Below are 26,874 nucleotides of genomic sequence, written 5' to 3' on the forward strand. Positions count from 1 at the left end.
ATGTTGCTCCCGTAACGTCCCCGTTTGCTACTTTTTAATTATTTTAATTTTCGCATTTCATTGCAAAATGAGTTTTCTAATACAAATTTAGTAAACTGTTCAGCTTTTCAAGCCACGGAGATTGTTTTTGTTTATTAAAGGAAACAAACAGGATATCTAATTAGCTTGAAAACCCTCAATGCAATCATGATGATTCATGTAGGTGTACGGAGAAATAAGAAGTGTTTGTAAGGATGATGACCCACCGAAAGAAGTACTACTGAAAATTGGGACAATGGCAGTCAACACAAACATAAGCAATCTACAATCCAAAAATTGTGCATCCAGTTCCAGCACCTCGGCTAGCTGTGACGTCATCGATGATGACTTAAGTCAGATGAGTTGTTGGTGGATCTTATTGTAATTTAAAGTCATGCATGTTGCTTGTTAGTCCTCAGCCAATAAAATTCAATATTTCGAACTTTGCTATAACTGACTTATAATCCTACACACAGAAAAAAAGGGGGGTTAAAATGTGTGTTACAGGTTTGCAGTTTAAAATCTAGCCATTTTTTACGTAAAAAGAGCTTATTTTTGAAGGGCATCTAGCCCATTTTCTTCAGAGGTTGCTGGCAACACTGGCCAGGAGCTACCTACTAGCTGGCTTATGACACTCATTCTTTTAGGATAATGTTTGGTCAGCACATAAGTTTCCGTCGCTATTAATGATGTCATTCCAGACCAAATTTCAAGTATTACATACACGTATCATATCAAATATTTCACTTACGTGTATAAATTCACTTCAAGAATGTTAGTCAAAATTTGGGAAAGGAAACGATCTGTTCTTTCGTTATGCCACTAGTCATGATCCGACCTTGACTAACATTCTAAACTAGTTAAGATATTTGTATTTCGCATGGGAAGAATGAGTTTATAGTATACTGGTATATTTGAAAAGTATATCTGAACCGCGTTCTCCTCCTAACGATGTGTATTTGAATCCAAATGATTCATCAAAACCTAATTATGTTCAAGAAGTCATTTCAAGCGGTGCACTTGTAACTAAACATCTCTTTATAATTATTATACCCAGTAGCGTACGGAGGAATTTATTTCGGGAGGGGTCCAAACTCAATATGGGGATATTTTATATTAAAATTCCTAAAATTGCCCCTAAAATTAGGCTAAATTTACACAAAAGTCGAAATTTCGGGGAGGGTCCGGATCCCCAGGACTTCCCCCCCTTGCGTACGTCCCTGATTATACCGTAACTAATTTTCTCATTTTTACTTTCATACGATGAAGTGAGACAAGTTTGGTGATCGTGAAAAACAAAATCGAATACGAAATTCCAACGGATTTACACGTTTTATGACCCATAGATACCGAAAAAAGTGATTGTTTAATGTTTGTTTGTCCTGATATATATTTTCGCCTAGAGGTCATACCGTTGAACGTATCGAGATCAAATTTTATTCTTAAGGTTCTTACGTGATTCTCCAGAGTTGTTTTTCCTCGAATTTTCTTCCTACCTCTAAAAAGTAAGACTAGTTTACTAAAGTTTCGGATTTTCTCGAAAACGATTGTAACGATTTTGTTTATTTCATAAATCTATTTTTCAATAATAACCTCATACAATGACATGAGTCATTTCTCTAGGAAAAATCGAGAAAGATTAGTTTACTTCTACGGGTGTTTTTTTTTTCGGACCATTTTCTCAAAAATGACTCAGGTGAGTTTGTTCATATTTCATTTAAAAAAATATTTCATTAATAATCTGACAATATGGCATAATCCATCTGTCCTGAAAAAAAAATACACGAGGATAGTTTATTCTTGGAGGGGAGAGATTTTTTCACACGATTTTCTCAAAAACGACACACGTAATTTTCTTGATATTTCATAACTATAAATATTTCATTAATATTCATATAATGTTGCGTAAGTAATTGGAAATGAAATGAAATGACATTTTTAAGTTTTACGTCCTACGGTTATGCCAGCTAGGCTAAAGGAGACAGTGATGATGAGAAATGAAGGAAATGATGAAACGACGAATGTGGGAGGAAGCGGGAGAAACCTGAGAAAAAAACCAGGCACACGGTATTTGTGCACCATAAAGTTCGCTTGGCGCGAGCTGGGATCGAACCAAGGGCCCCAGACACCGGAGCTGAACGCTTTACCACTGAGCCACCGCGGCCCCGTAAGTAATTCCTATGAGAATATCCACAAGGACAGTTTATTTTTTTTTTTCTGACAGTTTTGTGAAATATAACTTTTGCAATTTTAGAATCTTATATATATATATATCCAAATAATTCATTAATAACCCGAACATATGACGTAAATAATTCTTCTGGAAAAAATCTAGAAGGAATAGTTTCTGAGAAGTTTTCTTTCGGCGACATTTTCCGACAACGCCCTATAATTTTGTTCGTATTTCGCAAGAAAATGTTTCAATAGTGACTGCAGCACATGATTTAGAAATTGGCGCCAGAAAGTTTAATGTGGTGCCAGATTTTTTATTAAAATTTAATTTCCTCGTTTTTGCAATTACCATGTTTACTCGCGTAATAGTCGCACCTTAAGTTTAAAGTAACAACATTCCAAAAGAAAAAAAAACGTATAAAAGTCAGTCTACGGGAGTTTTGTTTTTGTGAACGAGACTTTCTTCGAAATTGCTTATCTTGGGCGAGTCCGAGCAAAACAACCTTTTCGTATTTACTGACACGTAACATCGTGACCCATCTGTCAACAGAGATCAAGCAACCTACTTTCATCCTCCATTCTGTGCGCCCCCTCCAAATATGACTCATCCAGTCCGGTACCTGTTTACAACTACCTCGTCTGCTCTGACATTCCATCGTATTGCCTCAAGAGTTTCAAACATTTGGTTGTGATTCCAAAAATCACTCTGTGGCTGGCAGATCGCCTCTGGCGCCGAAACGACACAAAACCATTTTTGTTGCTACGTGATTTTCACTTTCAGTTCATTGACGTTTATCATTACGGTAGTTGGAGAACAGCGCGGCCTGGCCATTACGTGTTCGAGTGCGACTTACGGGAGCGGAAACTTCGGTTTTGGAAAATTGTTTCTTGAGTGTTTTTGCTCGGACAAAAATAGGAAAGTTCAGAAACAACATCAGTTATACGGCGAGTTATAAACAGAAGGTGATTGAATATGCTGAAAACAATGGCAATAGAGGCATAGAAAGATAAGAGAGTGAATGAAGAGTTAATTTGGGACTGGAGGAAAGCCAAAAATTGAATGGCAGCTTTCCTCGCGTAATAGTCGTAATTGGATTTTCGCATTAAAAAATTGGTACACAAGTGCGACTATTACGCGAGTAAACACGGTATTTTTCTCCTTTTTGCAATTACTTCTTTTATCCTTGTAAATAAAACCCTTTCTGAAAATAATGTTGTTAGTACTCGAAAACAACAAATGTATTCACTACTCCAAATACTATAACTAATTCAAAAAATAAAGCAATATATCCAATCTTCTTAGCAACTATGTTCCATCTTATTGTATATACAATAAATACTTGCGTTCCTCTATATCTCTTTATTATTACTCTGTGCCCAGTGCAAACTTTACTTAACACAATTCAACTTTGTCAGTCCACAGATATTACATATTTAATATGCAAAATAACTTCATAATAATTCACATCAACTTATACATCCATAGTAATTCTCTCTCTTATTTGCACAGACTTTCTTTAACTATATAACGGACATTCACATATTTCTAAGCACTTCTTACCCAATCCTATTCCCAATAAATGTGCTCTTTTTTGCCATTATTTTTTATTTTATTTTATTTATTTATTTATTTATTTTTGTAATAATCTCTTCTCTTTTTGTGTTTAATTTTCTCATCATTATAATTACATTTTTTTCTTTCTTTTATGAATTAACTTTCCAGTAAATACCACCATTAATCTACCTGCATCACTATCTGGTATCCAAGCAGCCTGATACTCGGAAGTCCCCTTAGGAACCTTCTTCATTTTCTTCTTCTTTCTCTCCCTTTCAGCTTCTTCTAGTTCTTCTGCTGTTGGCCACGTCTGTTCTCCTTCCATTGGGTCTGGAATATTCTCACTTTGCAGGGATTCCTGGAAGCAACAACAACAAGTTGAGAATACTCCAAAAGCATTGCCAGAACGAATTTAAAAAGAATTGGGAGATGGAGCGGGAAGGATAATTGTGATTTTTCGTAAAAGTAAATCGTTTTATCCACACCTTCTTATGTTTCTCGCAAAAATTCGCAAAATATCACCTCTCCATAATTTACAGTTCCCAAGATATGGCTCCTTAAATCTCTATTTTTTTGACCAATATCTCGGGAATGGTGAGTAATAGAGAGATGATACTGGTGTTGATCAATATCTAAGAATATGGTAAACATTTTGTTACCGATATTAACTAGTGGCCATCGGTTCCTATTTGGTACCAAACTGTTCACCATCCTCTTAGATATTGATCAACACCAATATCAACTTACGGTTCCCGAGATATAACTTCATAAATCTCAGGAAATAGGCCATTTTTGGCCAATATCTTGGGGACGGTAAGAGTGACGTAAAAAATTTCATCACTTTTTTAGATAGTTTTTGATGCTCTATCGAATGTAGGGCTCAAAATTGAAAAAAAAAATCCTAAATAACATACATATATATATATATATATATATATATATATATATATATATATATATATATGTACATATAGAGAGAGAGAGAATTCAGTAACGAACTTTTTAAGTTCGTTGAAAATGAAGAATCAATGTTATTCATACGTATCTTCTTAAAGTATACAGAACGAAAAGTAGTAAACTTATTTTTAAAAAATCCTATTATTACTTACTAGCGCCAATTACTCACTTCTCTGGGTTAAAATAAGAAAAATTACTAATACGTTCCGTTAGTCAGTGACTTTTTTACTATTACTAAAGCGCTCTCTGATAGATGATGTTTTTCGTCTTGCATTCTTTAACCAGAGGATATAAATTTTCGGGATTTCCAACTCGAGACATTACCACATAAAATTAGCCGTGTGAGAAGCATGGGGTTCTCTCCCCCAAGTTGCGGGACTGAATTTGGATTTAAACGGCATCGGAAATGTAACTGTTCATCTCAGCGACCCCGAGAACTATAGATTCGACACTAATACCCGTCATTTTATATATATATATAAGGTGGCCCATTTTAATTTTTCCACGGAAATATCTCGAAAACGATTGAACATAAATGAACTGAACAAAAACTCAAATAGGAAATACCAAGGGGCAAATCGAATGGTGATGTCGCGGTGCCCCCAGGGCCGCTCTTCAAGGGGACCCGGGGCCCAACTTTAAAATTTTAAATGGAAACATGGGGCGACTGACACCTCGTTCGATAGACCTTCAAAAACTAAAAAGCGATGTGGTAAAAGATTTTTCATATCGGTCACCGTATTCAAAATGGCCGCCAAGATATGTTACCTGTATCAGATAAACGTCCAGTACCACTAACATCAAAAACGGTTGAACATAAATGAGCCAAACCAAACTCAAATATGAAAGCCATGGGGCATATCGAATGATGCTGTCGCGGTGCCCCCCAGGGCCGCTCTTCAAAAGGGCCCGGGGCCCAACTTAGAAATTTTAAACGAAAATCAAGTGGATGGATCAAGTGATATCTCGTTCGATAGATCTTCATACACTAAACAGCGTTGTGGCAAAAGATTGTTCATATGGGTCACCGTTTTCAAAATGGCTGCCAAGACATGGTGCCTTTATCAGATAAAATGTCCAGTACTACTGATATGAAAACGGTTGAAGATAATAACGGATGAACAGAATAAAACTCCTATAGGAAATCACAGAGGGTATTTATCATTTCACGGCTCGAAAATGTTGCAACAAAGAAAAGATGATTAGAGTAAAAGTGTCATAATGCCTGCACTTGATAATTCGGTTTTTTCAGATTTCCGGCATGGAATTCGGAGCGCATTTTCAAATCTACACCATTGGCGCGCCACTAGTTTGTTTTTATGATGCTGTAGTCCATAATCATTTGTTGGGTTTTGCTTGCACCTGTTAACAGGCGTTCCTTCCCATTTTATCATTTATTTGTTTAATTTTCTTTCTTTAAAGGACTGTAAAGGCAGTTATTTTCTGTTAATATTGTAATACCCCACGTACTACTGTATACAAACAATACTCTACGCTTGTGTTTACAAACACCACCACATGGTTTTGCGTCAGTGTACTACGCACCACGTGGATTTAGTATAACCAGCAGACGACGGACCTCTGGCTCCTCCTACGAAGCACATGACGACATCAGAGCAGCAGCGCCACCGCCGCCTGGACGCCTATACAATAGGACACAGCCGGCAGTTCTTGACCAGTTATCTGGTGTGCCTCCTACTGTTTGCCATGGACCATTAGGAGTAGCCTAGCACCAAGCCTCCAGTCTGCCACGGAACTCTTAGCTATTCCTTTCCTCCTGGCTCAGCCTGCCACGGGGCTCTGTTGGGAATCCTACCACACTTGCTTAGCCTGCTACGGGGCTCTGTTGGGAATCCTACCACAGTTGCTTAGCCTGCCACGGGGCTCTGTTGGGAATCCTACCACAGTTGCTTAGCCTGCCACGGGGCTCTGTTGGGAATCCTACCACAGTTGCTTAGCCTGCTATGAGGCTCTGTTGGGAATCCTTCCAGTTGCTTAGCCTGTCACGGGGCTCTGTTGGGAATCCTTCCAGTTGCTTAGCCTGTCACGGGGCTCTGTTGGGAATCCTTCCAGTTGCTTAGCCTGCTACGGGGCTGTTGGAAATCCTACCACAGTTGCTTAGTCTGCCACGGGGCTCTGTTGGGAATCCTACCACAGTTGCTTAGCCTGCTACGGGGCTGTTGGGAATCCTACCACAGTTGCTTAGCCTGACACGGGGCTCTGTTAGGAATCCTACCACAGTTGCTTAGCCTGCCACGGGGCTCTGTTGGGAATCCTACCACAGTTGCTTAGCCTGCCACGGGGCTCTGTTGGGAATCCTACCATAGTTGCTTAGCCTGCCACGGGGCTCTGTTGGGAATCCTACCATAGTTGCTTAGCCTGCCACGGGGCTCTGTTGGGAATCCTACCATAGTTGCTTAGCCTGCCACGGGGCTCTGTTGGGAATCCTACCATAGTTGCTTAGCCTGCCACGGGGCTCTGTTGGGAATCCTACCATAGTTGCTTAGCCTGCCACGGGGCTCTGTTGGGTTTTTCTTACCAGTGAACTTAGTGACTTAGACGTGACGATATTTTTAGTGTATGCCTCATGCCAGATCAGGGAAAAATACCTTTCAGGAAGACATTACAAATATAGTAGAACAAAAGTCCCGCCTTTTTTTTAATATTCTTCACCTTACTAAATACTCGGGACACATCACAGAAGACCCGAATAGGTTTCTCATGTTGTTCAACCACCTCGCGTCACTGCATTCGTGGAATACCGAAAAAAAGGAACTCCTTGACATGTGTCGTCAGGACGTGGGTCTCGATTTGGTGTTACAACTAAAGGTACAGTATAGTACATATAAACAGTACATATAAGCATCCACAATCCGATATTTTCCAAAATCTGAAACTCCTCAGGTTCGGACACTTGTCCAAAACAAACATTAACTGTCTTCTTCTAACGGTGACACAGAATCCTAATACTAATACTAACGCCCATACTACTTGAAGAAATAAAATTTAAAGTATTCCAGGCCATGTGACAATGCTAGAAAAGATCTAAACTTGCTAACCACCTTTTGCTACGTAACCACCCTTTGCTGCGTCTCGGCTTGGAAATACTTCCGAATTACCTTCTATAAACCTCATAGCAGCACTTCTGATCCTTCCAACGTCATTCCATCTTAGCCTCAGACACTGAATGATGATAGTGAGGCTGAGGTGACTATCAACAAACCTGTCCTCTTACAAATATGTTATCCGGGGTTCCCAATCTCTTTCCCCCCAAAATTTCCAGAACATATCCAGGACGTTTCAAGGACAAATCATCAATTTTCCAGGACTTCGATACAGGAAGGTATAACAGGATTGCAACTGTAGGTTCAAAACTCACAACAGTGAAATGAAAAGTACAGCAGCTTATGCAGTGAATATTAATGCAAGTACAGTATTAATATACAATAATTAAATACACAAAGCGGAGCGTAATGTGCATTTTTTTTTTTTTTGTTATTGTTGTTTTGTTTGGTGGCCTCCGAACTCTTTTTTAGCCACCCGATCCACCCACACCCAGCACATGTATTTTCATTCTTTCTACATGACATTTTAATTGTGCACCGAACAAATTTACAAACAACAAAAATCTATTTTTCGTACATTGCATCTTCATTGCGTGACAGAGTGACACAATTAGGAAAAAAGGCATTATATTTCAAGTTTTCAACTGAGTATGGAGTTGTGTGACTTCCTCATCTATAGACATAATCTCATATGAAATTTTACTGAAGAATATGTACTGTTGCGAAAATAGACTGATCATGGAGGATTGATACTGGCACAAGGCACAGATTCTGGGGGATAGTGCTAGTGAAGACAGCATCCAAGAATGGGTTGACACACTAGTGGATGAAAGAAGAAGAGACAAGTTCCCCCAGCCAACCACCCTGTTGGGAGAAAGAAGGCCCACCAACCACCCACACATGCAGGATCATGACGAATTATTATTCAGCACAAAAACAGGAACAGCGAACAAAAATAGCAATCAATTAAAATCTTCATTATAATTATGAAAAATATGACATTCAGTATTTCTGTAAATTTCAAGGACAGAAATGCATTTTCAAGGACATTTCCAGGATGTTTGCAGTGGGAACTCTGGTTACCTAATTAATTAATGACGTAATAGGATGTACATTAATAATATAAGTAAAAATCTGTACTCACTGAAGCATCCACGTTGTTAAAATGACGTATCGACCGTACGTTTCAATGGCCCCTTATCATCTTTATCATGTATGTTTTTTTTTAGGAAGAAATTACGCTACTAGTATCCTACAGTTGTACACATTCACTACATACTTGTATCAGTATCCTACAGTCATCATCAGCGGGTACGTGACGTTTGGGCGCCGCCGGTTGGGCGCGGACGTTTGGGCCCCGCCGTTTGGGCACTGGACGTTTGGGCGCGAAGCCATTTGGGCGCCAGACGTTTGGGCGCGAGTTAAATTAAAAAGTGGTTGTGTTAGTCGCTGTATCCTAGGTTCGAATCAAGATATCACAAAGTGTCCACTGTAGTGGAAGTCCTTGAAATATACTGGATTTTGTTTTACATACTAGAAATATTGGAATTTGAAAATTCTAAAAACTTAATTAACAATTAAATTTTGTAAATTTAAGTTTCAACCAAAGTTAAGTGTGCCTTTTAATTGATAATTTTTCAAGCCAAAAATAACTAGACCAGACTAGATATGATTGACTACATTACATACATAGTGGACCTATTCCATTAAAGAACTTAAAGCAGACGGACTACTGTAGTTATGCAATCAGTGTGAATGTCAAACATTTTTAGTGGCTAAATGATCAATATATGTACACTATTATTTTTCACTTTGAAAACACACACCTTTTTTTCCTTTCGCCACTTTCTTTAATGTAGATTAAATGCTCACTCTGGGACGAAAAGAAAGTGCGTTAAGTTTTGATTTTTATATTGGAATGTTAATTAAAAAAAAAAGCGATACTAGAAATACGGCATACTGCAGTTCCTAAACTCAATGTCTTCGACACCCTGTATTAACATCTTTCCCTCAACTCGAATGGGCAGAAATCTTTTATTGGTAGTTCCTTATTGGACTTAAGGCAAACGTAATACGAAAGAAAACAAATTTTAATATTCGTAAGTATGTAATTACTATTTTTTTTTAAAAAAAATACAAAAATTAAATCAATATGTTTCAATTAACATTAACATAATTATTAACAGTTTGTCTTATTTCTTCATTTCCTAGTTTTCTTATATAATACAAAAATTAGATCAACATGCGAACAAGCGAAAAATCAATCCATGACGACATTATGGGCTAACCCTCTTAAATATTCAATGAATTCAACATTACCAAAATTATTTACAATTTTTCTGATTCTGTCATCGGCCTTTATGTATTTCCGTCTCTTTTTGGGTGGCTCTTCACCCCGCATCATTATTTCAAACACCAAATCTCTTTTCCTCTGCGTTCTCCTCAGAGCTTCGATGAGTCTCCAGATCGAAGGATGATCCATCTGCAACTCAGACTGCAACGCGCGGTGAGCAGCTTCTACCACATTGTTGGTCCTTGCTTGATCATTTTTGACCCTTTCATATACATTCCACATGTGAACAGGAAATATTGGAGATCTTCTAGTTCCATTTCGATTTAGTCTGCCTAAAAGAAAAAAAATCGATTAGTACAAAGTCATAAATAATTAGAATTAGCAGTAATTACTCCAGAAAGCAGTTTTCAATGGGAAATTTATGTGAAAATTATGAAGTTAGAAACTGTTAAGAAACTGATTACTGTATCTATGTATATTGTATGGGCGCACGAGAGGATATTTCAGATTATTTAAATATTGGTTACTTATTCTCTCGTGTGGGAATAACGTAATTACAAATTATTTTCAAAATTAATTATTATGTATATATATATAAAAATTAATATGCATTAATTAAATGAAAATCATATGTAAACCAAAGCTTTTGATTCGAATAACCACATACTAAAAGCTGAAAAAAAAAATAAAAGAAAAGGAATGAATTCATACCTAAATAATTGTCCTCAAACCAGTCAATTAGAGGTTGCAGTTCAGCAGGCACGTAGGCTGCTACTGTGTCAAAAGCTTCGTTCAGTGCATGAATAGGTACAAAAGCCAAAGACATTATCATTCTGGCCTTGTGAGCAAAGTCAGGGTCGGTGTTGTACTGTGGCAGAAGAGATTCGGATCCTAACTTCTTTTTTAGATTTCTGGCGAGATGGAATAAACACCCAAATAACTGCGCATCTGGAAACACTTCCTGCACTGCTTGAAATAGAGCTATCTCAAAATCTATTGATACGGACTGTGGCTGAAAGTTTGGTAATTTTGATTTTAAAGCTGAAAACAACTTCACATAGACACGACGTTGTTTATTCGGCAGTAGACAGTAAAAAATTGGTAGCACAAATCCATGCCGCTCTCCCATCACTACAAAAATTTGGGAATACAACGCAGGCGCTTGACGGAAGGTACCGTCCATGTAAAATGTTTTGCATTGTCCAAGCCAGTTTGAGAATGTCTCTCTTCCGAAAACAAGAATTCGATCTTCATCTCCCGTATCAATGAGTAAGAAGCTTTCGGAAGTTCCGGGGCTAGGGTGATATAGCGTATATTCATGAGGAATAGTGAGTTCAGATAAGCTTCGTGGCTGAGGTGGGGCGGCGTGAACGTCTCTTCTTTTCCTTTGCACTAATTTTGTAAGGGCATCTACATTAGGCATCTTCCCTAGGACAGAAACAGGAAGCTCCTGGATTTCATTTGTAATAATCTGAGATGGCAGTTCTATCGTTGTCTCTGCCCTGCGTTTAATTGCATTTCGAACTCTTGCAACAAAAATTCCCGAAGCATCACTATCATGGTTGTGATCGTTCATTCTTCGTAGCACCTATGAAAAAAAAAAAAAAAACATATATATATATATATATATATATATATATATATATCATCGGAGCAGTGCACAACGCTAGGAGCGTTCAATACATTTGAAGTAACAAGTCACCGGCTTGATACGTACACTAACACACATAATAGACTCATTTTTTACGAATGTAACACGTCGAATTTTCAATAGTAATAATAATAAATCTTAAACGCAAGACTTGCAGGCAGATTTTCAAAACTGCAACCTGGATTGGTGGCGTAAACGTGACAACGCATTTTTCTTTTAGAATATGTCAAAAACTAGGCCTATATAGACGCAAACAAATTTGGTGTGTTTAAAATTGAGAATTTTAAAAATTTAAGTGTTTCCCATAGTTATACTGGGTCTGGGCATTCGTTTGTCAAAAGATACCCAAACCAGGCCTAAACAAATGCCACAAACGAAAAAAACAAAACGAACTATAGGCTTACTTTCTCAGTAATAATGAATGGTTTAGGGAGCGTGCGACGGGAACAACCCACTTATTACTATTAATGGCCAGACCAGGCCTAAGCAAACTAATTGTGTGAGCAAATTTTTAAAACTGAAACATGGACACGAAACTTGAAATTCCAAAATGTTAAAAATGTAGAAGACGGATGCCCAGAGTGCTCACGTTCTTACTTGGCCTGGACATTTGTCAAAAGGCGGCCATACGAGGCCTAAACCAAAGCCAGAAAAACGGAAGTACTTAACTATTTTTTAAAATTAATATTACTTTTCAAAATATTAATAAGATGAACATGCATTGCACTTTTTTTACATTCAACCGATGTCGCAAACTATTTCCATAAATATTACGAACGAATATAATTATTGTTTATTGATAGATTAGTTAATATTGCAATTCAAATATAGAGTTATGCCCTTGAACTATGTATAAATGACATTTACTTACCTGCCCAGTTCTGGCGTCTGTGTGAACACGAGCTTTACACCTTTCCGCCTTTCTTTCACATCGCCAAAATTTTTTTGTTCCATCCACGCTGTCCTTGTCGAAAACATACTGAAACCCGTTGTCTGCTAATTTAAACCTTTCCCTTTTTGATAACACTTCCATACTTCACACTGAAATCAGACTGAGGAAACCACACTGACTAGACAAACACTAAAATCCTGCACAAGCCGACTCAGATATATAGGGAGCCTCATTAAAAGTATCGAAAATTAAACAAAACAATTGAAGTATTTTGATTGGCTGTTTATCATGAACAACGTATTCTGATTGGTCCTAGAGAGCCAATCAAAGCTTTCTTTGCTTTCTCGTCTTTCACAGCTTTTAGTTAGACGAGATGGTGCAGCAAATGCAAATTTTAAAAGATAAAACTACAGGATTTTTATTTAAATATTTTTTATTTAATTTAGATGAATAAATAAGATAGAGATAGAAAATAGATAAATAAATGAGGTGAGATAAAGATAGAAGTGGAGGAAATGTATATATATATATATATATATATATATATATATATATATATATATATATATATATATATCTTGATTCACGCTTAATTTTCAGGGCCTAGCCTACTTTATATGTCGTAAATTGTGATTTTTACTATGTACCTCGCGCCCAAACGTCTGGCGCCCAAACGGCTTTGCGCCCAAACGTCTGGCGCCCAAACGGCGGAGCCCAAACGTCCGCGCCCAAATGGCAGCGCCCAAACGTCCTGTCCCGTCATCAGCAGAGCATAGATGTTCTACCATTTTTGGCACGTTACTTGCCGCAACTCAAAAGTTTTCATGCTCCAAGGTCTTCACCTAATCTCTTCGTCTTCACGTACAATTTTTCTGTTTCAATATCCATCACTTGTAGTCTCCTTCGCCCTTCCCTCTTTTCCTGCCACCATACCCTCTAGCAGAGTTCATCTTGATACGATTTCTTCTTAACCAATATCCCAGTCAGTCTCTCTTCCTCTTTGGAATAATATCTGAAATTGTTCTTTTCTCACCCACCATTTTTAACACCTTCTCATTCGTTGTCTGCTCGACTCAGCTAATTCTTTCCATTCTTCTCCACACCCATATATCGAAAGCTTTCAGTCGTTTTTCATCACTTTTCCGTGATTCCAGGTTTCTACCCCATAGAGTATAATATTCTACATGAAGTATTATATAAGTCATTTTCTCAACTCTTTATTCAAGGTCCCACAAAATAGTCATTTCTTCCTCCTGAAGGTTTCTTTCACCATTCCTATCCTTGCTTTTATTTCACGTTCACACTTCATATCGTCAACACTACCAACGTATCGAAAATTAGTCACCTGTTCTATTTTTCCCCCTCCTACTTCTACATTTGACACTGACCGCTTTGTTCCAACCACTGTATCCTACAATTGTACAGAAAAATGTTAATGTTCCCTTGAGCTGATATTATGTTCTTGTTGAAAACCACTTCTTACCACTCGCTCCAGAAATATTGACAAACACCAATATCGTATTATCACAGCTGATACTACTACTTTTTATTCTGAGTTATTTTTATACACTATCTGGCCATTCGTCACCGGACACCACTAACTAGAACGTTAATCCGGTTTCAGCAGTCCATCAGTATCGTGTGGGGCCACCTTTCGCCGCAATAACGTCCGCAACCCTTTGAGGAACACTTTCTACCAACTTGCGATAGGTTTCGACGGGAATCTTGCTCCATTCCTCTTGCAAAGCGGCGAACAACTCTCTAGTGTTTTTTGGGCGGCATGGCCTGGTTCTCAAGCGGCGCTCCAACTCGTCCCAAAGATGCTCAATAGGGTTGATATCAGGACTTTGGGCTGGTCAATCAAGTTTTTGCATACCCATGTTCTCGAACCACGTGTTTATAACACCTGCAGGCTGGCAGGCTGGCAAGAAGTGTCACAAAAGAGTGCACATACTGTAGTCTAAGTTTTATGTTAGATGGTCATTGTGTTTGTGTTCAATCGTATTTCCCTGCTTGCACTTCAGTTTACGTTTCAACAAACTTATTTCTTCTTTTAAGAAAGTTATCTCCTGATCTCGGCGTTGTAATTCCTGTTCAATCCATCTTTTAACTTTTATGTCAACCATCTTCTGTATCTGTTCCATTGTCAAGGACCGTTTGGTATGCATCGGCATTCATGTTTTCCGGCACTAAAACAAGAGGACCAAGACCATACCACGAGAAGCACGACTACACCATGATGCCACCTCCGACGATACACTCTTGTAAACATCTTTCTCCAGGCATACGCCACACTCACGTACGTCCATCGGACCGCCACATCTGGTAGCGCGATTCATCACTCCATAGGACGGATTTCCATTGCTAAAGAGTCCAATGGCGGAGTTCCTTGCGCCACTGTAAACGACGAGTTGCATTGCGAGCTGTTATAAGCGGCTTGTGAACTGCAGCACGACCATGGAAACCAAGCTCGATGATCTTCCGACGGAGAGTACGATCACTTGCAACACTACCGGAAGCCGATCGAAACTCTCGTGCCACCATCTGTAGCGACGCCTTCCGATTTGACTCCACCACACGTTTCAAGCTTCGACGGTCACGATCTGTTAATATTGTTGGTTTAGTTGGTCTGGGTCGGCATGTCATGACCCCCTCCCACTTCCACTTTACGATAACATCGCTCACTGTCGATCGGGGTATCTGAAATTTGTTGGAAATCTCACGGATCGCATACCCAAACCTGTGGACTCCAATGATCATTCCTCTTTCCGCTTCTCCAAGTTTGCTTTGTCTGTCCATATTGGCTGCTGTAGCTAATGTGAGTATATTCTCCAGCGGCAACACCTTTTATAGCTAGTGTCATATGCACAGACGATCTCAAGCACTTTTGGATGGGTGTCCGCTGTCCGGTGACGAATGGCCAGATAGTGTATATTAGGGATGGCCAAAAATTTTCGGATCCGGATATCCCGGATCCAGTGAGATCCGGATCTTGCCGGATCCGGACCTAGATCCGGATCTCGGATCCGAATCTCAGATCCGGATCTCGGATCCGAACCTAGATACGGATCTCGGATCCGAACCTCAGATCCGGATCCGAAATTCGGATCTCGGATCTGGATCCGGAACTCGGATCTCGGATCTGGGTCCGGATCTCGGGTCTGGATCCGAAATTCGGATCTCGGATCTGGGTCCGGATCTCAGATCTGGATCTGAATCTCAAATATTGATTCGTATCCAAACCTACATCTGAAATTGTGATGATAAAATTGAATATCTAAAATTCGTCAAAACTTTTTTCGGATTCACTAATATAGTAGGATGCTGTGCTTTTAAATGTTTCCATAACACGTTTGTGCTACCTTTCTTCTTTATGTTATTTTAACCTTGCAATATTTACTTTCTTATATAAACTTTCTTATTTTCTCATATACAAATGAAATATCTTTTAGATAAGACCCTTCTAATCGCAGGAATACTGGACAAAACAAACTCTTTATTAATAGTAGTTTCTGACTCACTAGAGTCCAACCATCAACAAATCTTTCACTTCGAAGGTACAACAAAAAATATAGACTGGTTGGCGTGGAACAACAGTAGATCTTTAAACATACACACGAGAATTTCAAGAGAGCGATATGGTTGTGTAGTATTATTAGTATTAATAAAAGTGTTCGTTGTACGACTTTATTACCTAACTTATGGCTTGCCCTTCTGAGGTCAGGAGTTTGTTGAAGGAGTAAATATAAAAGAGATTTCTGTTATTTCTTCTTCACCCTCCAGGTTTCTTTAATCATACATTGCAGGACGTAACCAAAACATATCCATGCATCGTATCATTGAAGTGTTTTGTGTTCAAAAATATTTAACATATTCGCATTTGTTCATGTGATCTCAGGTTCAATTCTCGGTGGAACATACATGAGATAATTTAAAGCTGAAACAATATGAAAATAGTATTTAAAAGTCAGGAAATTAATATTAAAACTTTAGCTATCTATTGGGACTGTAAGGCTATAGTTAAATTAACCCACACGTTTCGTGAAGATATATTAAGTCGTTATTGTTTATTTACTATAAGCTACCAGATACATCCCTCAGAGGCCACTTTACACTGTAATAATCAACAGATGAAAACATTGGGAAAGGAATGGAAGGAAGGTCTCCAGAGCCTTAGATCAAGGTACTAACCTAGCATTTGCCCAGTATAACTGAGGAACAACCCTGGAAAATCCTCAGTCAGGATAGCTGGTCTCCGAATTCGAACTCGGTATAATCCAATTGCGAAGCAAGAATTCTAACAAATAGCCTGAGCTCACTCCGTATTATTATTATTATTTAATTAACGTAATGTTCTAAAATTAGTGCAAATTAAACCCTACTTTCTTTATTGCTGATGATATAGCTAATAAGCCTACATGAGACATCAGTCTCCCATTACATAGGCCTTGCTCAAGAAAGAATACCAGAACTGGAATTCAGGAAGCGGGGGTGAAGAGATTAATGAGGATGAGGAAACTATGTGCGATGCAAAAACTGAGAAATTATGACTTCATCACAGATATATTCACTTACATACGTCAATTAATATTTCTCTGATACAGGGCACTCTACTTTCTATAGTGGCAGGAAAATGGCCCGCTTTTGTAAACGAACACATTAAGTACGTGCATATAGGCACAATATCCGTGCAAAGAAACATAGGTAAAACTAGAAAAAAAATAGGGAAAGCGAGGGGAAAGTGATAAAACGCCATTCAGCTTTAAAAAAAAAAAAAGCTGAAAATAACTTAGAGCTACGAAAGACGCGAGGCGAATTTTATTGAAATGATTGTTTTTCCTTAGTGATTAGTTGTGCTAACTATGAACATGAATTAAAAAGAAAACAAGTAGGTAGCTCTGAGTTTCGCAAACTGGTTGAAAAGAAAATATTGGATAAGGCATTTATGATAATTAAAACAAATTAAATTCTTGGTACGACAGTCCTTTGATTCCTACCATCGGGCTTACGTTCATTTGAAGCGGGATTTGAATCCAAGACATTTACAGTAAAAGGATCCACAGCCTAATGCCGCAGACCACTCGACTATGGCTATCGGGTTTTCTCGGCTAATCTGTAGCACATTTACAGTAACTGATTATTTTAAAAGTTGCTCCTAAATACTGACAATCTAAGTTTTATGTATCAAATATTTCCTGCGATAATACCATACACTCTCCGACTTCTATAGACGAAAAGCTATAGTTACCCACATTATCTAATACAGAAATAAGTTCTGATTCTCTAATAGCTGCTGATGGTGATAGTCAAGGTTCACCGAAGCATGATCCCAAACCCAAACTGAGATATTGATGTCACTGGAACGCCTGAAAAGTCATTGTGGGTAAGTGAATTGCCCACTTGTCAGGATGAAGGGCGATGGTGATGTGAAATGCAGGGCTGTCAGAGGTACTACTTATAATAATTGGATTTGTAATATTCTATGTTGCCGCAAACCCTCTTCAAGAAGATAACTGTTAATTTTAGCTTTGAAAATGTTACATAAAGAGTTTTATTGCTATCATTAGGTTGCATATAAATCTCTTTATTCCGGAATTATCTGATTTATTTTACCGCTTAACTTTCACATCTCTTCTGATTTACGAATATTTAAATCACGATTATCCCCTTAAGGTCAATTAGTGATATTTTAACTTATTTCGAACCAACTATGTATATGGCTAGTCTTGTTATATGGGAATAATTGAGACTAGAAGCAGTCTACAGGCTACGTTCAAAAGAATCTTGTCCGACCTCCTGATAAACCACGTCTTTCAGCAAGGTGAATTGTGGCAATCCGATACTAACATGAGGAAATCTTCCGGTTCAAGTGAAAGCTTCCATAAGAATCAGCACCCTAATCAGTGGTATGTGCCTTGCTAATTTTTCTCCAATGTGAAAGTACCTAACTTTATTGTTAAAAATGAAAAGGTTTTTATTTCAAACAAGTTGTCATTACAGTTTTCATATTTGAACACAACACTCATGAAAAGTCATGTTAAAGCGCGACTTACTCCTGAAAAAGAATATTTATCTGTTTTTAATTTCTCGTGTTCCTCAAACTACATGCGGAATTAGTGCAAGTGCCTTCCGCTCGCATTACCTAGGTACAAACGCAATGGCGTATTTAGGGGAGAGGCTTCCGGGCTTAAGCCCCCCCCCCCCCGAAATCTTACTTACTATAGTAAACTATATGAAATATCTTGCAGAATTTTCACATTTTCAGGCAAAGCCTCCCCCCGAAAGTTAGCAAAGCCTCCCCCCGAAACAAAATCGTAAATACGCCACTGTACAAACGGCTACGATCTTGGTACTAGCACATGTTTCGGTTTCCAGATCTCAAATATTTATATTTCAGCCTGATTCTATGTATGAATCCGAAATTTCAAATCTAGATAAGAGGCACCAAAATTCATAATTTATTCTCGGTGCTCATATTGTGATTTACTAAATAATTATTAAATTTAATTGTAGGGTATACATTTGATATTTTGAGCAGACTGAGCAAGATAAATATACGTAAAAAGTAGTCAATACTTGTCTTAACTGTTTATGTTTTCTTAACTGTCAATGAAATAGGTGCATTGAGGAATTTTAAATAATCATCTCAGTCCTGCAACCGAGTGGAACTAGATTCGACATTCGAACTCTCATCCGGATCATTTTTTTTCTTAAGTAAGCCAAACATTTGATCTTTAGAGTAGAATGAAGGAAACAAATAGACTTGTCAATATTCGTCTTAATTTTCTGTTCTCTTCTTTACTGTCAGGACTTCGTCAAATTACTTTCGGCGAATTTTAGATATTCAAGTTTATCATAATTTGGATGGGATGTGGGTTTGGATAAGAATCAAGATCCGAGATCCGGATTTCGGATCCAGATCCGAATTTCGAACCCAGATCCGAGATCCAAATCCAGATCCGAGATCCGGATCCGAAATCCGAGATCCGGATCCAGATCCGAAATTTGAGATCCGGATCCAGATCCGAAATCCGGATCCAAAGGATCCGGACCCAATCAGATCCGGATCTTCGGACCCAATCAGATCCGGATCTTCGGACCCAATCAGATCCGGATCTTCGGATCCGGCCAGATCCGGATCCGGCCATCCCTAGTGTATATAACACCCACAAGGCTGTAAGCCGACTCTCCAATCTTATTATACAATTAAAAGATACTGATAGAAATATGCAGTTTTACTTGCAGCATATTTCCTCCTTTAAAAAAAACACCATCATAAAGACGACAAGAGGTCATTGAAACGTAGCATCGCTACGCTGTTTTAACATTTGGATACTTCGGTAAGTACTTTTATTAAATACGTTACCTGTTTGTCTGGATCCGGAACAGCTAATATTCTCTCTTCCTCTTCCATTTCTACGTCACAGTCACTAGCCCCGTCTCTGCCCTTCCCACTTCGAGTGTTTGCTGGAGGCAACGGTTCCTCTTCTGACGTTATCCGAAGCATCTGGAAATCTCCCCACCCGGGGATATGAACCAACGAGTTCACAGAAAGGGGTTGTCCTCGTAGGTATCCTGATATCTTCAAAATTCCGTTTTCACCCTTTAAAAATAAATAAATAAACAATGCTAAAACAAAAATAATTGTGTAATTTTACACTCAGATTACCAAATGAAACAAGGAACCTATTAAGTAAACTCAAAAACACTACTTTTTGCCCCTACAAATTCTACAGATCATTAAAAATTATTTCCAATGTTGAATTTTCGCTGACTACTGTCAGCGTTTCCAAGATTTAAGTAAGACACAGCATTTTGATAGGGATAGGGAATAGGAAAATTATTTGTTTATCCTCATAAATAAGAACATCTCGTTGCTCTACAGCACACATATGTTATTTTTTTCTTCTTGATTGATTTGACTGGAAAAAAAATGAAGAAGAAAATTTCTAGAAAATCACACTTTACCTGTAAACCAAAGATTGCAGAGTGCTCCTGCTTGATTGATTTATGGACCTCTTAGAAAACTCGTTAATTTTAGTTTTACTTAAATTACAGATTTACATTACTAACTAATTAACTCAATAGCATATGGAACCCGAAGGTTCAATGCAGTGTTCACAAAAGCTTTCCACTGACTTATGTCCTTAGCCAACTGGATCCAGTTTCTACTCTGTATTCCTGGTTCTGTGAAATCCATCTTAATATTGTCCTAACATCTGCGCCTAGGTATTCCTAATGGTCGTTTTCCGATTGGATTTTCAGTTAAAACTCTGAAAGCGTTCCTACTTTTTTCCATTTTGGCTACATGACCTGCCCACTTGAGCCTACTAGATTTGATGATTCTAACAATGTTCGGTAAATCGTATAAATTATGTAGCTCGTTGTTATGAAGTATTCGCCATTCCCCATTCCCGTTTCTGTTTCGTCAGAATATTCATCTTAGGATCTTGTTCTCAAATACTTTCAGTCTATGTTCTTCCTTCAGAGTAAGCGACCATGTTTCGCAATCATACAGAACAACAGGCATGATTATGGTGTTATATTTTTTAAACTTCAAATTCCTTGACAGAATTCGCGACAACAAAAGATTCTGAAGTGAATAGTAACACGAATTCTCTGCTTTTAGTTGACATTTAATTTCTTCGCGGATATGTTTTTAGGTCTGTTAATATTGATCCTAGATATTTGAAAGAATGCATTTTATCGAAAGTACTATTTGATATTTTAACGCATCCATAATTTGCACTATTACGATCTCGACGACCTTCCATGTATTTACATTTGATGCCAAATTAAAAAATTCCTGGATATGTTGATATTTCTAATTATACAAATGTAAGTACTCCAGAATAAAAGATACTTCACAGTTAAAGGGAAAAAAAAAAAAACTCAGTAACAAGTTAATTCAACAATTAATATTCAACTTAATTTTGAAGAACAGGCCTAAGATGGTAGCTGACTATTGAAGCGAAATATTGCTACGAATAAATTAAATCCACGCAATATATATATATATATATATATATATTCAAGGTTAGACTCAGGCAAAATTTAATGTTGGATTCTTGGTTTTACATAATATGATTTAGAGACGTTTTCTTCAATTCGTGATGTGGTTTGGGAATTATGTTCACTTTATTAATATTGTTAGGACATATCTAGGTTCCTGAATAAGCCAGGAGTCGCAGAATCTTTGTCTTGCATCTCATATGCTCCTTTATCCTGGTTCCAATACCCCTCTTAGTGATACAAATGTCTGAACCATCACACTCAGCGATTTCGGCCAGTGTCATTACAAAATATTCCGTAAACTCAAGATGGTTTCTAATATAGGAAGTGTTTCTTACAATTTCCAATCCTATATATTTATTTTGTATGTAGTTTTGAGTTCCTCAAGATAAGAGGTCAGCCAGTGAGCAAGCTAAAAACAGTGACTTAAAATTTAGTTTATTGTCACAAAACGAGCAATTCTAAAATAAATATGTGAGTTACTCAATAACCTGTATGGTTGCGACACATGGTCGCTTACTCTGAGAGAAGAACATAGACTGAAAGTATTTGAGAACAAGATCCTGAGACGAAAAATTCGTACCCAAGAGAAACGGGAATGGGGGAATGGCAGAAACTTCCTAACGAGGAAATACATAATTTATACCACTTACCAAACCTTATTAAGGTCATCAAATCTAGGAGGCTCAAATGGGAAGGTAATGTAGCCAGAATGGAAGAAAATAGGAACACTTTCAAAGTTTTAACTGGAATCCAATCGGAAAACGACCATTAGGAAGATCTAAGTGAAGATGGGAGGACAATATTATGATGGATCTTGCAGAAATAGGAATACAAAGTAGAAACTGGATCCAGTTGGCTAAGGATAGAAGTCGATGGAGAACTTTTGTAAATGCAGCATTGAACCTCCGGGTTCCATACGCCATAGAGTTAGTTTCTCAACAAATGCTTTCATCATTCTGAAATGTGACTGAAGAAAAGGATAGATTCAGTTTTAAAAATCGCTTCAGGGACTGCATGGTGAATCAGTGGTAGAGTGCTTACCTCCTATAGGTAGAGCCCTGGTTCGATTCTCGACCAAGTAAGTTTGTGATGTTTGTAAGTTTTCATTTGTGTGACATTTCATTTTGTGATTGGAGATAATTTTCCTTTTGAAGGTCTCAACCTACCGATGAGGTCGAGGAAAATTATAGGAAGACGCATTTGGTATTACGAGTAAGTTTCAACTAAGTCCTATTAATATGTGTTAATTTCTGACTTGAAACAAGTATTCTGTCTTTGAACTTTAACAAAACCTTCAACTTACCTCTTCGTTGGGTTGAAACTCCACTGCTTCAGCTAATAAATGCGGTCGCCTATCCCTCTGTGCGACAGATCGTTGCCGTTGACTCCCAATGCGCTTCAATAGTAGAAGCCCTTCTCCTACGTTATCAAGAGGCACGACTTTCTCATCGGGCAGCCAGCGAGAAACCACCCTTTGCAAATTCTTCTTCGTATCGTTACGTTTCTGCACCGACAAAAGAATCAGATCATCAAAATTAGTGCAACTACTTGGTTAGAGCAAACGCATCTCAACACAGACAATGGAAAATCAAAACAATACATGTTTATATGAATATTTAGAACAGGGATCATTATTGGCCAGAAAAATAAAGTGGCGCCGGCAAGGAAAAAAATAAGAAACAAGTTGGGCGGCCAAACAAATAAAAATAAACATGAAACAAATGCCATTTAAGAGCATATTATATATATACTCTATTCTGCGGATCTTTGTTCTATTCTACCCCGCTTCTTGGATCATGTATCTAGGCTAGGTCAATTGGGGCATGAACGAACTCGATGAAATCCGAGTTTTTCTTAAATTCGACCAGGAACCAACGACCTTACTTTGTAGAAGTGGCTTGGTTCATATTTAACTGAAAAGAAAATATTTTCAGTTAAAAAAAAAAGTAATGTGCCACAGATTATAATTTTACGTCTGCGCGTATTTTTACTGTAATATATACGTAATCCACGTCATATTTTCCCCCGTGTAAACTATATACACAACGTAGACTATAATTAATGTTATTTTCTTGTACAGTCCGCAGCAAAAAAGCTGCAACAAGAGCATATAAGTTTATTGTAAAACTACGCCTAACAACGCAGGGAATCAACATACCGTCTAAGTGGTACGAATGACGCTAGGAGAAACCTCGGCGTTCTCTCCTGCACACTTATTTTGGAGCAAAAGACTTTGTCGTTTCACAATAAACTTACATGCTCATGTTGCAGGTTTTTTGCTGCGGACTGTACAGGAAAAAAAAAAAGACTGTGTAAGCTTAGAATGTTGAAATATGAGATTAATTTTATTTCTAAGATTCTAATTTGGGTGTGTTTGCGAGAGGTAAAATCTCATAAATCAAACTTAATAGAGTTTTAACTTTGAATGTGAATTTACGTGTCTGTTAGTGAATCGTCTTATGCATTTGGAAAGCCTAGCACGAACAGATTTCTCTGATTTCTCTGACACATACCTGAGTGATCCTGATGATGAATATTCAGTTCCACACTTTTGATTGTCATTTCAAATTCGATCCTGATATGGTTTTGATTGGCGGCAGATTCTTATCTCGCAGACGAAGTACTGATGACTAGTACTCCTCTACTAGTCCTGCAACGATTTTGCCGAACACCCTCAATTTCGGCGGCATTAAACTTAGGATGAACACTGTTTTAAATTGAAGTTACATAAATGAAGAGTACAGAACTTTGGTTCTATCACGCTTGTCTTCTGAGATCCACTGGACTGCCCTCTCTTTAAAATTACCTAATAGGTGAGCTCCTTCGTGGCTAAGTGGTTAGCGTACACGCCTTTGGCGTGGGAGACCCGGGTTCGATTCCCGGCGGGAGCTCATGTGGTTCGGATTCCACGTTAATCAGTAGGTCCACGTCTCATATAGCCTCGCTGCTGAAAGGGAAGCCAAACTAAAAATCAACTCAAATTACCTAATATTTTATATCAGGATCTTTGCTGAGGTTGATAATCTAAAACCTCGTGGACGTGGCGTCCGGGTTCCAGAACACATTTTGGAATTTAAAAAGAAAGAAGTATGTCTGTGCCAGCTTTTCGTAATGAGTTCAATTATGTACGAGCCTAAGATGAATTCATAGACATGGTTGTATAACAAAGTTCACAAGTAAACTTAGTTCCGTATTTTCTTATGTTTCATGAAATAAAATGAGAATTAGATTTGATTCGAAATAAAAGCTAAGACTGCTACTACTACAAGAATGTGCGCGCACAAGTACGAAACTTTTATGGTGAAATCTAATATTTTACGAAAGAAAAGAAATACAAGAAATTAATTTCTTCCTTCGTGTTATACAGAACTAAATAATGTGACGTATAGGGTTGTATTAATAGTATTCCATTATATGTATAGTGACATCTGGTTGTATCGTAGCATCCGCTATGTTATCCACCATAAGGCAACAACTGCACAATGAGCTAACGAAACGTTCTGTAAGTGACAAGGAATGGAATAGTGGTGCGCCGTATGCCTTCGCTGCCTTGGGATTCAACACTCTACACGGGCTGTTACGAATGCAATTATGTTCTGCAAGCTTGCCTAGCAAAATGTAAAACCACTAATTTAATAAAAATTCTTAAGATTAAGAAAATAGTTTAACTTTCTTCCAAAGAAATAATATTATATAGTAAGTCATTATATAATTAACCATATTGTTAATCTGCACACTGAAACAAATAATGTTAATCAGAAATGGGAAATTATACCACCAAAACACTTATACTTTTTGCGGACGATGTAATGTAATGCAAAGAAAATATTATTGCAGATTAGTTTCAATTTTATTATCTTAAAAAAAAAAAAAATTACTTGGTATTATTTTTTCAAAAGTAACGAAAGATTTTCTATTGTAACTAAGAATTATATTTTATCACACATTAACAAAAATATTTTCTGCGACTATCAACAATTATATTACATCTTGTTTCAGCTTGACACTATTCTCCAATAATTATGTTGGGAAATAATAATTTAAACAAAAATAACATTTTCTACAGTACTATTGCAGTGTGCAGGCATCCTGCCGACTTGGCACTGTAAACAAGACTATCATATTACGCCTACTAATTAACACGTTACAACGAATCTCTTTCACTTTACTTTTAGACAGAAAGAATTTCCAATCTCAATTTCGATCATTAAAACTGTGTTTTTCTTCTTTTCCAACAAGCAGAACTTTTATATTATTGAAAAACTTAAAATTGGTATATGAGATTAATTACGTATTATTTACATGGATTACATAACGTACGTTGTTTCTATCATCTACGTATTGTTTACGTATGAACGTAGACTATCGATTTTTACGTGCAGATGAACTACGCTGGTTGACAGTCAAGCTTTGGTTCACGTATATTACAATGGCCAGCTACACTTTCTTACGCAGGGGGAAAAAAACATAAATTTTTATTTACTGGCGGGTCGGATGAAAAATAATCGCGGGCCGGATCTGGCCCGCGAGACGACGTTTGACCACCACTAATCTGGTTTAGAACATTAAACCCTGAAAACATTAAACAAAATCACAAATCTTTCAAGTCATATGTATTAAAAATTCTAAGGCAAAGGGTGAAAATGTAGCTGACTGGACCGGAACTCTAACCCGAGACCTCCGGCATACCGTGCCGATGCGTTAACCACTACGCCATCCAGTCCCTTCCCAGAACAGCTACTCACTGTTCTGGGAAGCGGACTGGGCGATATAGTCGTTAGTCACTAGCGTTAGAATTCGCACCTATAGAAAAAAAAATCTGTTATTTTCTCCTTTCATTAGTATATATGTGCTAAGAAATTATAAGAAGCAAGTCTCAAACCACAATAATCCTTAATAACACATCAGATCAATACAAAAAATACATAAGAACATAGTAAAGAGGAACCAACCTTAAGTGGAATACTCTGAAGGTCCAGAACTGCAATGATTGGTGACGGTAAACCTTGAGCAGCAATTGATGACATGATAAGGTCTCCCCAGTCGTCCATCCCCTGTACTGCTGACAACAACAGAACAACCGTGTCGCACACTTTTGTGGCATCGAGAGTTGCATAGAGATTACCTGGCTCAGGAACCACAAACGAAAATCGCTGTTTGAACCGAGGGACGCTACAAAGAGACAAAAAATCAAAATCAATTTCGACGAGCTGAAAGCTTTATACAACACAATTTTGGAAGAAAGAAAAAGAATAT

At 37.7% G+C, this 26,874-nt stretch overlaps 2 protein-coding genes across 2 annotated transcripts in view; both read right to left on the minus strand.

Annotated features, from left to right (window-relative positions):
• Positions 1-26,874, minus strand: part of Tsr1 (Tsr1 ribosome assembly factor) — a 52,188-nt gene that overhangs the window by 20,153 nt on the left and 5,161 nt on the right. The window contains exons 3-6 of the mRNA XM_081742099.1: positions 26,571-26,790; positions 22,922-23,122; positions 19,970-20,206; positions 3,935-4,103 (exon numbers count right to left, since the gene is read on the minus strand). Of these exons, the coding sequence (XP_081598225.1) occupies positions 3,935-4,103; positions 19,970-20,206; positions 22,922-23,122; positions 26,571-26,790 (827 nt within the window). The remainder of the gene's footprint in view (positions 1-3,934; positions 4,104-19,969; positions 20,207-22,921; positions 23,123-26,570; positions 26,791-26,874) is intronic.
• On the minus strand, positions 9,091-19,956 carry LOC145672900 (uncharacterized). The gene is made up of 3 exons (XM_081742100.1): positions 12,583-19,956; positions 10,772-11,648; positions 9,091-10,392 (listed from the first exon to the last, which is right to left on the minus strand). Exons 1-3 carry the CDS (start codon positions 12,742-12,744, stop codon positions 10,028-10,030), a joined length of 1,404 nt encoding a protein of 467 aa, XP_081598226.1. The 5' UTR covers positions 12,745-19,956; the 3' UTR covers positions 9,091-10,027.

This window comes from Thermobia domestica, chromosome 16 (assembly GCF_964235325.1).
Source record: "Thermobia domestica chromosome 16, izTheDome1.hap1.1, whole genome shotgun sequence".
Taxonomy (NCBI): domain Eukaryota; kingdom Metazoa; phylum Arthropoda; class Insecta; order Zygentoma; family Lepismatidae; genus Thermobia; species Thermobia domestica.